We start from the raw sequence: 17,363 nt of genomic DNA, 5'->3' as shown, positions 1-17,363 counted from the left end.
TATTTGGTATTGACTGTCCCACCACATGGCACAGCGTGGCACAACAGCAGTCCCCGGCAGTCAAAGTACACAATGAACACGTGTTTCCCATCGATCCTCTGGCCCGAGCTTTCTTCTATGGCGGTGAATTCGAGTTCTTCCACTGACTACTCTGTTGTTTCGTTTCAGGGTCATAATAATATAGCCAGATTTCTTCCGTTGTCATGATCCTATGGGGAAAACACTGTCCTTCCCGTTTAAATCATGTCAGGAATCGCTGACTGCCTCGCTCGTGTTTCCATCTCGTGATCTGACGGTATCCTAGGCATACATCTCGCACTTAACCGCCTCATATTCAGATCTACAGCCGATATCTTCTGCACAGAACCGTAACCCAAGCCTGTGTCTTCGCAAAGTTGCATAATCGTTGTCCGCCTATCCCTGTTCACCGCTTTTTTTATCCACATAACATTGACGCAACTCTGTTTTGCCGTTGGTCGATCGAATCTCTGATCGTCTTCAATGTCCTCTCTACCCTCACAGAATCTCTTATGCCACTTGTACGTCATTGATCAACATATGCTTTCCTTTCCAGAAGCCTTTTCTATACTCTGTTTTGTCTATTGTGGCGTCATTACTAAGTTAATACAAAACTTTATCACTGGCTTTTGCTATCGAGACGTCATACGACATTCTGGCGCACATCTCCCTGTCTCCAATAACATTGAACGCTTGTTTTTCCTGTTATGAAGACATTATGTAATGACGTCGACGTCATTTCATTTAGATGCGGATGCCAAAAAATGTCTAAATTCTAGGTCTGCATTATCGATAAGTATATATAATTATGAGCTGCGGTGGTCTAGCTGCACGGGGGTGCTATGGTAATTCATATCTGTCATATACCAAGTAAAGTTCAGTTTGAAAATTTTATCATGCATGTTTGTCTTATCTTGTTCTATAAAATGGTGAAATTTTATAGCAGTACCATTATCTGTTATAGAGGTATCGGCGATGTGAACGAATTTATTGATCAACTCTCGTAGTGAAGTTTGAGATGGACGTGTTTCATAACTATAGGGGAAATAGTTTTAAGATATATGCAACACAAACTTTTAATCACTTTATAAGTATACCTCATTAAGTGAAGTCCAATAACTCCGGACTGGCTGTGTAAAATTCCAAACACTAGGTGCACAACTTTACATGCTATTATAACGATTCTCAAGTGTTTTATGACTTTAGGTCAAATACGTTATTTAGGTAGGTCGGGCACAAACCTTTATGCCCTAAATGCATATTTTTGACTGAGTCAAGGACCACAAATCTGGTCTTGCAGAGTGAATCAGGTGCACAAATTCATCTTTTGAATAATATTCATACGTAGTTTCAGGACTTTAGGCTGTGTGAAATGCCAATTGAACAAGAATTTGTAACAGAGTTACCAACGTCCCCCGCCTAGGGACATTTTTCACAAAACATATTGCATGCCAAAACAACATTCTAAGTAACAGGGCAACATACTTATAATGTACATAGGTCATAACTATACATGTATATTATATAATTCATGAAAACATTATGAAGTTTGAAAATGTCTGGAAATCTATAACTGGTGAATGTTTTCAAATGCTAATATCTGATTCATCTGTGAAGTTGGCAGTTACTTGCGGAGAAGGGAAGTAATTCCAAAAACAAAGGTGTCTCATGATGGAGAACTTTAATGCCAAGTTAAATCAAAATCCCTCCCTGAAGAAGAAATGCTCCGGACAAAGTCATTTTAGAATTTGACATTTGACCTGTACGTGTGACCTTGACCTAATACCTAGGGATCTGGTTGTTGCCCAAGACAAATCAACTCATTATAGGGAACATTTGTGCAAAGTAATTTTAAAATCCCTTGATAAATAGCAGAGTATTTAACCGTACAAGAAACAGACCATGTTAACCTTTAATCTCTAAGTGTGATCTTGACCTTAGAGCTTAGGGTTCTGGGTCTTATGCATGATACGTCCTCTTATTATGGGGAACATTTGTACCAAGTTATTTCAAAATCCCTTGATGAATGGCAGAGTTATGGACCGGACACGAAACAGACCCTGTTATCTTTTGTCCTGTAGTTTGACCTTGAACTTGAAGCTAGAGGTCTGAGTTTTGCACATGACACATTCTCTCATTATGGGAAACATAGAGGCCAAGTTATTGTAAAATCCCTTCATGCATGGCAGAGTTATGGGCCGGACACGAAGTGTGACGGAAGGAAGGAAGGAAGGACGGAAGGACGCAGCCTATTTCTATATCCCCCTTTTTTCTTCGAAAAAGGCGGGGGATAAAAACCAGATGCAACTTGTTTACAACTCCACATATTGGCTATCCTGTGAGGTTTGATGACTCTGGGTCAAATACTTTTTGCGATATGCAGGACACAATTTCGGACGGACAGACGTATAGACAAGGGCAAGTCTTAGTGCCCCCAACCACTACACAAAAAATCTGGGAAAGGGGCGGTGTACAAAAATAGTTGAAGGAGGAGGGAGGGGAGAATGATGCGAAACTTAGAGACATTATCAAAAACGCAAGAAACTGAAAGTAAAAAAAAGGTTTTCTTTGTGGGTGCAGGTTAGAGGAAATTATATGGGAGCTGGAAGGACGTTTGTAGAGGGTCACCCAAGGAACATTTGTTTGAAATTATTTGAATTTGTTTCAGCAGTTACAGAGGTGAGGATTTTAAAATGTTTCAATACATCAGAAAAATTTAGCACCGCCACCAGACATCCATGAGTTTTAACACATCAGCATGGCTTGAAAGAATTCGGTAGAGGATCACTGTTGTGAAATTATTTTGAAATCGGGCCAGAAGATTTAAAGTTTTCCATATAATCATATAGGGAAAATTAGCCCATCTCCCTGGCGGCCATGTTTTTTTTTTAAAGAAACAGAATTATTTGAAGGAATTAAGTAAAGGGTCACCTTAGGAAAATTGCTGTTAAATATGTTTTAGATAAATTCTAAAGTTTTAGAGGAGAAGATTTTCAAAGATTTTCAAATATAGGAAAATTAACCCCGCGGCCCCCGGCGGCCTTGTTTAATAACAAAACAGAATGGTTTGAAGGAATTTAGTAGAGGGTCACCCAAAGAACATTGCTGTGAAATTACTTTCGAATCAAGCCAAGTAGGTTCGGAGGAGATTTGTAAAGGTTTTCCTGTTGGTTACCATGGCAACCAGACGTCCACCTGGATGACCTAGGTTTGAAAACATCTGAAAGTTGACCACAAAAGATATATTCCTGTGAAGATGAGATGTATTTGGCATAGTGGTTTAGGACGAGATGTTTTTAAAAAAATTGTGCATGGAAGACGAACGGACATACTGACCGACATCCAACGATACTAAAAGCTCATGTGAAATAAGAAAATGAACAGTTGAAAAATATTTTAGCTTGGTTTAACGTCACGATGACACAAATATAGGCAAGGCCTCTTTCAACTATAGTATATTTTGTCGTACCGGTAGAAACTACACTATATTAAACAAGGGCTGCCAGAGAACAGCAACGCTCCACTATTCAGCAGACTTGTCAATTGAATGAATACAAAAGTCGAAAAATAATTTTGTAAAAAATACAAAACAGGGTTATGGAACCTGCACAGTGCTTATCAGCTCATGCCAGTGGACAAGTGTGTAAAGTGTCAATCCATTCCCATCAGTGGGTTCTGATATTTCAGCTTACATATAAGAATTTAACCAAAAACTGCTAAGCTGAAAAAGGGGCATAATTTTGTAAAATGCAAGGTAGAGTTATTGAATTTTTGCAATGCATGTCATAATTATGACAGTGAACAAGTGTGTGAAGTTTCAATCCTTTCCCATTAGTGGATACCGAGATACCAGCTTACATGCAAAAACTTAACCAAGAACTTCCAAGTCAAAAAAGGGGCATAATTTTGAAAAAATGCAAAGTAGAGTTACCGGACCTGCACAGCGCATGTTAGATCATGACAGTGAACAAGTGGGTGAAGTTTCAATCTATTCCAATTAGTGGATACTAAGATAATTATTATCAGCTTACATACAAAAACTTTACCAAAAACTGCTAAGTGGAAAAAGGGGCATAATTTTGAAAAAAAAAACAACAACAAAGTAGAGTTATGGGACCTGCTTAGTGCGTGTCAGATCATGACATTGAACAAATTCCATTCCCATTAGTGAGTACTGAGATATCAGCTTACATACAAAACCTTAACCAAAATTTCTAAGTCGAAAAAGGGGCATAGTTTTGTAAAAAAGCAAAATAGAGTTATGGAACCTGTGCAATATAAGTCAGTTTATCACAGTGAATAAGTGTGTGAAGTTTCAATCTATTCCCACAAGTGGTTACTGAGATACCAGCTTACATACAAAAACTTAACCAAATCGGGACGCGGAAGCGGACGCCGACGCCGACGCACGGGCAAGTCCAATAGCTCTACTTTTCTATGAATAGCCGAGCTTAAAACTAATTTGCCTCTGTATCGCCTATTGTGTGATTGATACTTGAAACTACCGGTAAATTGTACGACTTATCCAAAGACAGGATGCTAGCATACAAAATTGTTTGCCAATCCTTATTGTATCATCAGGTTAATTCTAAAAGCCCCTTTATTTATGCTATTTGCGTTTTTATTTTACTGCATCAACATGGCATTCCAAAATTACCTTGACGAGATATTTCTTTTGGTTTGAAATACGAATAGCGCAGGAAAATAGTGTTGTTTTTTTTTAATAAAGACAATATTGCTGTACATACCTATGACAGGCTTTATTTCATAGCCACAGTGACATTTGATAGGGTTCATAAAACTATTCTTCTCGCAGGATACACACACATTAATACAGCAATGGTTCTCTGCCTTCTTTCTTTCTCCTGAAAGTTCAAGAATATATTAGAAATAAACCACTGCAATCGATCATGCAGCTTTTAAAATTTTACCCAAATTTCAGAATAAATAAGCCGGTAAGAAAGGACGTTGGTGAAAATGCCTTCCTCAAGTACATCAGTGATTAACTTTTTTCAATGACTCGGATATAGATGCAGAAATAATTACTGTACCTACTAAAAATTTCTAAAATCATTTGAATTGAACAGTAAAATATTTCTAAGTTAAGAGATGGACGGTTGGTGTAAATAACAGGGTAAACTCTCGATGAAAATGAGACCATACAATCAACAGAGTAATTTAAGGCATTGTGATTTGCTCAATTTCACAGCTGAACAATTCAACTAAGCTTGATTCACCCGCGGTATGCTAAACAAAAACAATGGAAATAGATCTGAATAATACGACAATTGACTGAATAATATTACAATCATCCATGAAATTTTATAAATCAACCTCAATTTCGTGAAACGATAGTAAAATTGCATATACCATGCAACCTGAAATAATCAAGGACAACATATCCAGCGCCTAAATAAGATTATGTATGTCTGTGTTTATAAAGGATGTGTACAAAAACACAGACAAAGTAAAACAACCAGACAACAAAGACAAAACCAACATATAATGGAACATACTGGGGTGAACCGGCTAATGGTGCACCAAACCTTGCTTTTCATCCCCACCCTGTCCCAAAGTTACAGAACAATGTGCATAATGTTAATACTAATCTAGCGAATCCCTAACAAACAATATGGTAACAAAAGTTAAACAAAGGCCTGATCTGTAAAACACAGATACATTCGTGAATCTTGTAAATATACCGAATTTAAATGAAAATTAGAATCGCATCCGTTTATGGCAATTATATTTTTATTGCAACTATGTATGCATGCAATATTTTGACAATCGTTTGCAACTGTTTATGAATTACGTTTCTTTTACGTTTCTTGAAGCAGGACCACTGTCACATGTGCACCTGCTTGTTGTTATTTTTGTCATACAAAACACAGCGCGCATTTATTCAAAGAAGATGTTTTAAATGCTGAATTATATTAAAAACTCATGAACCATTATTTCATTATATCTGTCATTTTTAAAAATACAGCGTATATTCATTTGATCGCTTTTAGGTTTTATTCTTGCCAAAAGTAGGCACATCTAAAATTTGTTTTGTCGAAGTATTATTTCGCAACAAAATTAAACACCATTCAAATATATAGGTACTCAAGTCACCTGAAAAGTACCCGGCAACTCGCGATATAAGGCTTCTCATTTGTTAGCATCAAAGCACCTTTTTAATTGCGTCTACGAAAGCGCTCTGCAGCGTATAAATCAACTCAATCTTTTATGACTAAAATTCCTAGATTTTATCTATGTTGTTTAGCTTCTTTTAGTGAAGACTGTTATTCTTTAATTTAAGTTCCCAGTTGTATGGGTAATAACAGTTGAAATTACTATCTATATTATTTTTTCTCTTGAAAAAAAAAAAAACAACAACAACAGGGGTGAGTGTTGGTCTATAAAATTTAGTGTCTTTCAGTGCAGACTGTGCTATTCTTTAATTTTAGTTTCTAGTTGTATGGGTAATAACAGTTGAAATTACTATATATATTATTTAGTTTCTCTTGAAAATAAAACAGATTGGAGTGTTGTTTAATAAAATTTAGTTTATTTTAGTGCAGACTGTGCTATTCTTTAATTTTAGTTTCCAGTTCTATGGGTAACAGTTGAAATTACTATCTATATTTTTATAGTTTCTCTTGAAAATAAAACAGGGGGAGTTGATTAATACATGCCCGCTTCCTACACATATTTATTATCAATGAGCTATTAGATGAGCAGCGGGCGACCTTGGAAACCCCCACAGTGAGCGGAGACGCAACACATTATCTATCTGCCTAGACCCTATCAGATATCTATTCAGGCCCCCGCCAGGCCCCCGGAGGGATGTAGGCTGACGGCGTTAGCCTTCAACCGTATCGTATTAACACAATGAACAAATGATGGTCCATCCATCTGTCGCCTACCTCTCGAAGCATAGAACGCAACCAAACAAAATATTAGCAGACTTGGTTTGAGAGGTAAAGAATTGTGCACAATTCCTTAATCCCCTAGCACCGGCTTTAGCAGAATTCTAATACGCTAAAAATGAATGTACTCTATGATCCCAAACGACCAGAAAATATAACAACATTTACTCAAAGTACGGGGAGACTTTACAGCCATAAAGTAACATTTTTAGTTATTACTTATATCATTTTATTAAAGGTAATTATATTGTAGCTGTAGCAGCCCTTAAATGGGACCAAATTCAACCATTGTACGTCGTCCAAATGCCCCCATTGTACCTATGTAATGATGGTATAGACCAGTCTTGTTGAAAATCCATCAAACAGTTCAGTAGAAAAGGTTTTTTTCTTGTTTCAACGCTAGCTCCTAAAAGGGAACAAGCATCTTCTTTGAGCGAGTTTGTTTAGAGATTCTATTTTAAGCTCTAACGGCCCATTTAAGGGACCTAGTGCCACCCTTCGCACAAACAATCAGAGAACAACCTTAAAATGATGCTATAGACCCAGTTTGATGTTTAACGTTCAAGCAGTTCAATTAAAGATTAGTTTAAAGGTTTTTTTTTCTATTTTAGCTCTAGCAGCCCCTAAAAGGGGCCAAGTACCCCCTTTTGAATTTAGTTTCGAGAGCATTTTTTAATGAAACTACAAACCATGTTTAATGAAAATCCATCGAGCGGTTCGTGAGGAGAAGTTGTTTAAAAGTATTTCTATATTTATCTCTATTATCCCTTCTTCTTCTGATGTGTGAACAAAAGTTCAAATTATTTAAACACTGATTTCTTCATAACCAATTAACTTTTACCTACATTGATAACGTGGAAGTAGCCTTATAACAATGAACATGATTTGCTCACACGATCGTTGTTATTAAATACACGTGAAAAGAATAAGCAGTTATTTTGTTTTCAGAGAAAGCCTTTCTAAAATAGGCTTGACATCTATGTTACTTTAGACCTACTTCTAGAATTCAACAGTTATAAAGTTTTGGTATTTTGAACTATATGAAAGTTTATCAAAACATTAAACAAAACATTATTTTTTGACATTTAGGTTCTCTGTACATCCAAACCTTTAAATCCACTCTTCACATAATAATCTTTTTATCTTGTATAAAATTGTATAAAAATTGTCAACATTTCACATTGCAAAATTCATCTTTAAACTAATGCGTAATCATTATTCCGTGTTCATTTCCAAGCAAAGTGATCTATTGGTATGAATAAATAAATGACTGCCCTTAATCACCTAAAGGTACTCAGGGGAGGCTGTTGCAACAGACTATATCTTCACTGTTACAGAAAATGATAATAAATCATTGAGCAAATTATTTTTTAATAAAGAACTTTCACTTTAACTAAGTGCACGTCAGATCATTGCAACCACCAGCACTGGAAGCCTGGTCCCTTGAATTATTTTAATATAATGCATTATCAATGTTAAATGGCGTGCATATTGAAGAGTAAAACATATATATGTAAACAGCAGTGCATCAAAAGAAAAATCAAGACATCTGAATCGAAAAAAACCCCGAAAACAAGATTAGGCAAGAAGCAGAATCTTATGAAAAAGTAATTAATTTACGGAGGCTATTCTTTAATTTAAAATCATATTCTATCAAATAGGATATTAATTCATAAATATACTATTTTAAAATTATAACAAAATTGAGAGGACCCATAATAGAAAGCTATAGACCAATTTTCAATCCTTCAATAAGTTAATAAGAATTTTTTTAAAGAGATTTTCTATTCTAACCTGTAGTTGGCTCTACAATCAACAAAGCGGAAACATTTGAATAAATGAGATATTGAACCTTACATGGATGCTACAGAAAAGTTTTCTGGATGATAACTCACGTGGTTCAATATGAGAAGACGTTTAAAGATTTTTTTCTATTTTAACTGCTGCTGACCTCTTAAATCCGTCAAAACGGAACCATTTGAAGAAATCTGATAGATGACCTTACAAAAATATCACAGACTAAGTTTGGTTATAATCCATCAAATGGTATCCATCACATGGTTCAAGAGCAGAAATGGTTGAAAGGTTTTTTTTCCTTCTATTTTCAATTCTGACTGTCAAGCGGTTCCAACTGAATAAATATGAGAGAGAGCTTTACTAGGATGATAGAGGCCAAGTTTAGTGAGGATCCATCTAGTGGTTCATGAGAAAATATCGTTACAATGATTTCTTTTTTCATCTCTAGCAGTGGAAAGGATCAATCGGAACCATTTGAACAACAATGGGAGGGAAGACCTTAATAGGATGCTACGGACAAAGTTATCTGATGATCTATATAAGGTTTATCAGAAGAAGTCCTTTAAAGATTTTTTATTCTACTATTTATCCTTTTCTAGTTCTGATGGCCCCTAAAATCGATCAAGCGAAACAATTTGAACAAAGTTGAGATAAAAAAGTGTCAGGGTGATAAAGACAAAGTTTGGTATAATTTTTTCCAGTAGTTTCAGAAAACATTATATTTTGATAAAATGTTGACACTGACGGACGACAGACATAGGATGATCGCAAATAATCACTGGAGCGAAATGCTCAGGTAAGCTAAAAATCTTTGTGTAATTTAAAGATTAATATCCTTTCTTATAAATGGAATAAGTAATATTCAAACCTGGTTACAGAGCAATTTTCAGACAAACATTTTTATATAATTTATATCAGGTCACAGCCTGCTGATGAAGATCCGCAGCTTATACAGGGGTCAGGGTTTAGCTGTGTACTGATTTAAACTAGAGCTATCACTAAAGGTGATGAATGTACCCCCCGCATGCACTGACAGAGTACATTGCAATTTGACGCACACACGATTGCATAATTATGTGGACTGTATGTATAAAGACTGTATGTATACAGTATAGTAACAAAAAACAAAGTCCCATAACTATGCAGAACATTTATCTAAAAGAACGTAACATGCACCATGCACAACTTGGGTTGGTAGTGATCACTTGTGTGAAGTTTCATTAAATTGTGTGTAAGGGTTCGGAAGATTAGGCGCGCACAAGATTGCATATGCAGACTGTATGTACATAGTATGTTAACAAGAATCAAAGTCCCATAACTCTGCAATTTTTGTTGTTGAAAGAACCTAACATGACCCATGAACAACTACTGTTGTTACTGATCACTTGTGTGAAGTTTCATTAAATTTTGTCAAGGGCATCAGGAGCGATGGTGTGCACAAGATAGTGTCTATGTATATAGTATAGTAACAAAAAACAAAGTCCCGTAACTCTGGAATTTTTTTCTGAAAGACCCTAACATGCCCAGTGTACAACTACTGTTGTTACTGGTCACTCCTGTGAAGTTTCATTAAACTGTGTCAAGGGGATCAGGAGAGATGGTGCGCGCAAGATTGTGTCTATCTATATAGTATAGTAACAAAAAACAAAGTCCCATAACTCTGGATTTTTTTTCTGAAAGAACCTTACATGCCCCATGCACAACTACTGTTGTTACTGATCACTTGTGTTAAGTTTCATTAAATTGTGTCAAGGGGAGGAGGAGAGATGGTGCGCATAAGATTGTGTCTACGGACAGACAGACAGACAGACAGACAGACAACCTGAAACCAGTATACGCCCCCTCCCCCTTACAACTTTGTTGTCGGGGGTACAAAGATGCTAATGACAGTAGATAATCCATAGAGTTGTTCTAGGACCATTCACCAACCTTTCAAAACACTGATGGAACTGAAGGCAGTACATGTACTGGTGTCTGGCCTGTGATTTCAAGTATAGTATGTATTGACTAAGTTAGTCTCAATGTTTCCTCAATTTGCAAACTTTATTATAATTCAAACAATGCTAGATTTTGATTTTCTCAAAAGGAAATAAAGGAGAACAATGAATAAAATCATGCTTGCAAAATATACAGAAACAAAATTGATGCCCTGAAAGTAAGCACTTCATTTAAAAACATTTGAAATTGATCAGTCTGATTTTGACCAAGTATTGGTTTTGTTTGAAACTTTCACTTATGATAATTTGCATGCCTAGATCAGAATATAAAGCACTAGACTATGAATCAAGAAAAGTTGTGAGTTTGATCCATTGGCTTTGCATGCAATGTCTTTATCAGTTTGAGAGAAGAACATGTCTGAAGTCATTTGTCCACAATTCTTGCTCATTTACAATGGGAAGTTGTCTGTGAGCACAAGTCATTTCTAGTAAAGAATGCAGGGACACTTGATAGGTTAACTGAACACCATTACATGACTGAAATACTGTTGCAAAATTGAGTCATATTAAAACAAAATACAAAAAAGAAATTTCGCTTGATAAATGAAAAACAAAAATAAAATTTGTGATAGTGTACTGTATATTACGTAGAAAAAGCAATTCCTTTTCAGATTGATGTACCTCCTCCTGATGTACCACCTTGAATGCAATATATCTGCCATGGGAAAGGAACAAGCTGCAAGATATACTGTGAAATCGGGGACCTATGTAAAAAACATTTTATTTAAAAAAATATAAAAAATCTGACACTTAACTACTGAAAAGGTGCACAGGGGACATTTTTGTGTGTATAGACTTTCATCAAGATTCTGAGAAAGTTGATTTATTAAACAAAAAAAAAGTCATATTGTGGCTTCAATGCTAAAAAGATTAGGATCTTAGGAAAACATTAGGACTCAAAAAAAGTAATGGGGTTATGAAATTTTAGTGTTCAACATTTAAATTATGTTTGTTTTTATTCACCAAATTTGTGAAGAGGGTTCCATCACAAGATGTGACATATTGGTAAGAATGAGGTGTAGTTTATGAAAAAAAAAGTATTTTGCTTTAAATATGCAGACTTTAAGTTACATATATAATCAAAGCTGTAACAATATAGCTTGATTTAAAAAAACCCACACTCAGTTGAAAACTAGCCTTCATGTAAATGTCACACCTTTTTGGGTGCACAGGGGACACAATTAGCTATATAATTTAATATAACTTTAACCCATAGGCACCTGCTAAATTTCTATAATGAACTTGTCCATTTTTCAATTTGGACAGTACTTTTAACTGTTAAAAGGGGTGCTAACCAATAAGAGCCGCGTCAAGCAATTTCATGTCTTATGGTATTTATGACGTAAGCGAGAAAAGTGACGTCAAAGTCGAGCGAGATGAAAATAAAATGGCGGCGCCCTTGAAATTTACACGTGAAAAATAAACAAAGGAAATGGACACTTTTGATGTGAGTACGAGTTCTATTTTCTTTTATAAATCATGAACACATTTTAATTTTAGATGATGCTGAAGTCACAATCTCTCCGGGCTGCTAGAATTTGTAGAAATAAGTTAACATTTCCGAGGCAGTTTGTGTTGATTTGACATTGCGCTTGCTTGCAGTATGGAAATCACCGTGGGATTTTACGTACTTCTTGTGTGCATATAGAATGTTAACTTTGTCTGGTGGTCCTGTAACATCATAAATCTGGTATAATAATAATAATCATCATCATATGATACCTATATTAACGACCGTTTCGCAGAATTTTTCGCTAAACGGCCAGCTTTGACTAATGATGTAGATATTCGACCGAACCAAGTATATATAGTATTTTGGTGATATTCTTATTATTCATTGATTCCATTCGATTTTATTAAGGAATATTAAAGCTTTAAATCGCAATTTTATCGAAATTTGAGAGGCATAATAGTCAAAAAGTAAAAGGAAGCTATAGATCTAGTTTATATATAAGTAGTGACCTCATTTACGCTAAGGACTGAATGGCCGAGAGGTTAGCACTCTTGACTTGAGAGCAACGGTATCAAAGACCGAATTCTCAAGGTGCCAATTTTTTTTTTTTTTTTTTTTTGAAGAGCATTTTTGTGTGACCATTGTTTCTTTCTTCATTTTTTTTATCTTTTTTAAAAATGTTTAAAAATAAAGAAATAAACTATGTTTCAATGCATGAATATAAATGCAAAACAATGTGTACAATACCCTTCTCTATATTCCTTGATAAAATCGTTATTAATACACTGTATTAACTTACTCTAAGTTTTAAATAAAATAACATTTTTATTTTTTATTTTTCAGGAATTAGATACATTGTTGGGTGCGTTTGGGTTAACTGAACCTTCTTCCACAAACAGTACACAGTCTTATTTGTCTCGTGCTAATGATACACATGAGGACAGTGAAGATGAAATAGAGACCACAGATAACATTGACACCCACGTTAGCAGGTACTTATCACAAGAATCTGTGACTTATCAAGTAGATTCTGAAAATGATGATCCACAGTTTGACTTAGATAAACTGGACAGTGTTTATGACAAGGGTTGTGGGTGTTCTAAGAACTGTTTCTTGCAGTTTTCTGTCGAAGAAATTAGATCAAACATATATAATTTGAGGGAATTGACAAAAACAGAAAAGGAGCTGTTAATTATGGGAACATTAAAAAAAATCGGAAATGACCAGAGATGCAGAAATGGTGAAAGGAAACGTGTACGCTATGAATACATCTTTAATGGTATTAAGATATGTCAAGATGCTTTTCTTGTAATTTATGACATAGGTTTATGGACAGTTAGAGCTCTCCTGAAACATATGAAAGAAAAAGGCGTTCAACCTCGAGTTCATGGGAATTTTGGTAGAAAAGCACCTAACGCGTTTTCGCATGACACCATTAAAGATGCAGTGCAGTTTCTCCTGAATTATGCTAGTGAGGAAGGGCTTCCACAGCCAGCAGCTCCACGTGGCCGGGGAGAAAAAGCACCAGTCTACCTTCCTTCAAAAAATACTAAGCTTTCAATTCATCAAGAATATGTTACAGCATGCAGTCAAATTGAAAAGCAATATGTTGGCCTGTCTACTTTTAAAGATCTATGGAAAAGATGTGTTCCTCACATTAAAATAGCTGCTCCAAAAGATGACGTATGCAAAACTTGTGAGGATTTTCGCCAAGATATACAGCTAGCAAGAACAGAAGATGAAAAACTGTCTGCCACAGAGAAATATCATAATCATGTATTACAAGCTAGGAAAGAAAGAGAAATATACCGGGAGTGTGTTGAAAGATCAACAAACATGTTTAAGAGATTAAGGCGACAAGACGAAAGAAGTGGAGACAACTTTTCATGCAACGACGTACACTACACGTTCGATTTCTCACAATATGTCAAATTACCCCACCACACCAGGGAAAAAGGCCCGACATACTTTATTCAACCCAGAAAAATCCAGATCTTTGGATACAGAGTGGATGGAGACAAACAGTACAACTTCCTTATTGATGAGAATGAGACAATAGGTATTTCTTTTACTTATCTCAGCAGTATATTTTCAGTGTACGGATAAATGGACACTATTCGCGAGATTTTTATTTTTTTATATATTGCGAATTTGAGAAAGTGACATATTTTAAAACAAATTGTTGCTTCAAGACGTCTGCTCGCGAATTAATGAAATCGATAATGCTGCAATTATATTCGAGCAAATTTGCGAAATGTTGGCGGCGCGAAATTTTCCCAATTTACAGTACATGTTTATTTAAAGTCTAGCCGAAATGCTTTACATTAATAAATTGTTTTGTTATTCTCAATGCTCAAAGAAATGATTAAGTGTGCTTTAAATACGTTTTAACACGGTAATAAAAGAAAACTATATATGCTTCATGGCGACAATGAACGGTACTTCTTAATGAGGGAAATATTTTGCTGATAGGTCTAAGTATATTACATAGAGGGAAACATCCAAGCCTACTCTATGAGCTTTGCTGCTGATTAGCTGAAAATAGTTGAATGTATTGAACATTTTATCCTTAATATAAATTGCCGACGGAGTTACATATTATCATAAAAACGTGTAAAACATTCTGAATATAATGTTCATGCAAAATATTTGTTATTTAAAAATGTTGCCTGTTTTGATCAGGACTTCTAAAATTACATATGAAAAGGAGTGGCGTCGTCATGAAGGTAGTATATACTACCTTCATGACACCATTTAGCTCAAAATTAGAGACGGAATGCATACATTCGACATATTTGTATCACTAGGCTTGTGCTTCAAAATTCTTCATGTCAGTTGTGTATGAGAGTTACGTTAGTTACAACGAGTCTTGGCGTTACAATTTAAGTATGTGGGATTCTAATACGTGTACTTATTCTTAAATAGTCTTTGAAGGTGGGCTTGATTTATGCTTTGATAATATTTCAGGACGTGATGGCCAATTGGTACATGGACCTGACGCTGTAATATCTATGTTAGACCATGCATTTGCCAATTATAGTTTGGGTGAAAATGAGTGTAGCTTGCATGCAGACAACTGCTTTGGTATGTGGTTCCTTTGTTGTCCTGTTTTTATTCAATAACAATTTTATTGAAAAAGCTTGCTGTAAGCCTTCTTTTTACCTATATTCCTATATTCACAAGTAGTGCTATAATTATAGGTTATTAGCGTAGTGTCTCTGTTTCGATCTTTCAAATTGTAACGGACAGAGAATGAAATATGTATTAAATAGTTAATTCAAAACATGTATTAAATCGCTTATGGCTATCCTTTTTACAGGTCAAAACAAGAACCGTTACGTCCTCGGTTACCTGTCTTGGAGAATTATGACGCAGCGTCACCAGAAAATCACGTACATGATGCAACTTCCTGGACACACACGGTAAGCTTTAATTTTAGATTAAAGAGAGAGTTGTAACAGTATCGAAACGGATGTCGGCGAATTTAGTGATTGTATGTGGAACTGATTAAATCATAATAATTAGCATGCTGACCCTTTTTAAAAATATTTTTGATTAATTAGTGAAATAATCAAAGCATTCGGGTTGTTTATAGTCGGGTATAACGGGGACAAGAGTTAAAATGCGTAAGGGTGTTAGCCCAGTGGTTATATATTCAATAATCAGAACGATGCTAAGCAGTGAGCCGTGACTAGACATATTTGAATATAACAATAAATGACACGATTAACGTTAACGTCACGAATCAATTCCTGAAATTCAGTTACATATACCTTCAATGTCGGTCTTGAACACCAAAGCTGGTTGCTTCTGAATGTTGTTGCAAAATGCTATTTATTTTTTCTTTAAGGTGTTTGATCGATGCAGGATTTGGGAACATTAAGACACTGTACCGTAGGAAGGATTGTGACACATTACAACATATAGCTGAAGTCGTTAGCAACAGTTCCCATAGTAACCAGCCTGTTACCTATGGCGGAGGAAGTGGATAGGTTTGGAGGGCATGGAAAACTTTCATTGGTGATAGATTTAAGAAAGTGCCAAATGTCGCAAAATATCACTTCTTCCGTTTTAGTTCTGAGGAGCCAGGGGTTGTGTACATGAGGCAATCAGCTGTTGATGAAAACGAGGTGCGCTTCGTTATTTGCAAAACGCACCTGTTGGAGATGGCCAGAGATGACGTCCCGTCTCAGATAGTTCCTCCCGGTCTATCTGCTGAACGTGTGCGTTACCTGTACCGGCACGTGCGTCCTCTAGTCAGACGACCATTTCAGGATGTTTTATGCCCTGCTCCAGAAGAGTCGTAAAGTGTTCGGACTGTTTTAGTTTAGTTTTATAAATGACAGTTATAAATGACAATTAAGTAAACATGTGATATTTTATGTCGCTATGAATGAGGCATTTAGATCATCAAATTAAATAAAGACAAAAGGTTTACATAGTTTTAGTTTGACAAAATGGTGTTGAATGGACTTAATTGAATAAAGATATACATAACGTCGTAAGAACGTAATCTAGACGTTAAACGTTTTAAACGACGTCATGTACTTCCACGTAACGTCACTAGGCATTCTTACTGCCAAAATTATATTATTTTTTAACATTTTTGTACCCTGTGATGTATACATTTTCTTAAAGCTAATGAAATGGGCAGTTTGAAACTGTAAAAATCTAAAAAAGGTAAAAAATTACCATAAGACATGAAAATGCTTGACGCGGCTCATAAGATACTAACTGAATGACGAACAGTGCAGATCAAGATCAGACTGCACAGATGTGCAATTTACATGGTGTAGGCCTTTAAGCTGTTTACTTTCAAAACCACCTTGTATTTTTGATAATTTCTAATGTAATTAAGTCATTTCTAATGTTTTCTCTTTTAATTGACCCAGTGGCAGTTCTTGTTAACTACAAAACCGTCAACTGTTATTGGTTAACTAATTATTGGAATAGTGGTTGCATCACAATGCACTCCTTTATGGGAATAGGGAGGCAATAGCACATTTAACTATTAAACTAATCATTAAACTATGTCATTGAATGAAAACAGTCTTAGACACACCTGAAAATCAGATAAATTTGAAAAGACATGCAAAGTTTAAAAATGTTTTTGGATTTAAGTTATAATATTTTCTTATTTTTACCTTAATTGGTTATAAATGCAACTGATTGTTTTTATCAATATCT

At 35.4% G+C, this 17,363-nt stretch overlaps 1 protein-coding gene across 2 annotated transcripts in view; it reads right to left on the bottom strand.

Annotated features, from left to right (window-relative positions):
- The window catches only part of LOC128548550 (uncharacterized), a 351,915-nt gene that overhangs the window by 87,987 nt on the left and 246,565 nt on the right, over positions 1-17,363 (bottom strand). For both annotated transcript variants that reach the window (XM_053523737.1, XM_053523738.1), the window contains exon 18: positions 4,767-4,883. In XM_053523737.1, the coding sequence (XP_053379712.1) occupies positions 4,767-4,883 (117 nt within the window). The remainder of the gene's footprint in view (positions 1-4,766; positions 4,884-17,363) is intronic.

This window comes from Mercenaria mercenaria, chromosome 14 (genome assembly GCF_021730395.1).
Source record: "Mercenaria mercenaria strain notata chromosome 14, MADL_Memer_1, whole genome shotgun sequence".
NCBI lineage: Eukaryota > Metazoa > Mollusca > Bivalvia > Venerida > Veneridae > Mercenaria > Mercenaria mercenaria.
Note: the sequence above shows the minus strand (reverse complement) of the source record. Positions and strands in the feature narration are given on the sequence as shown.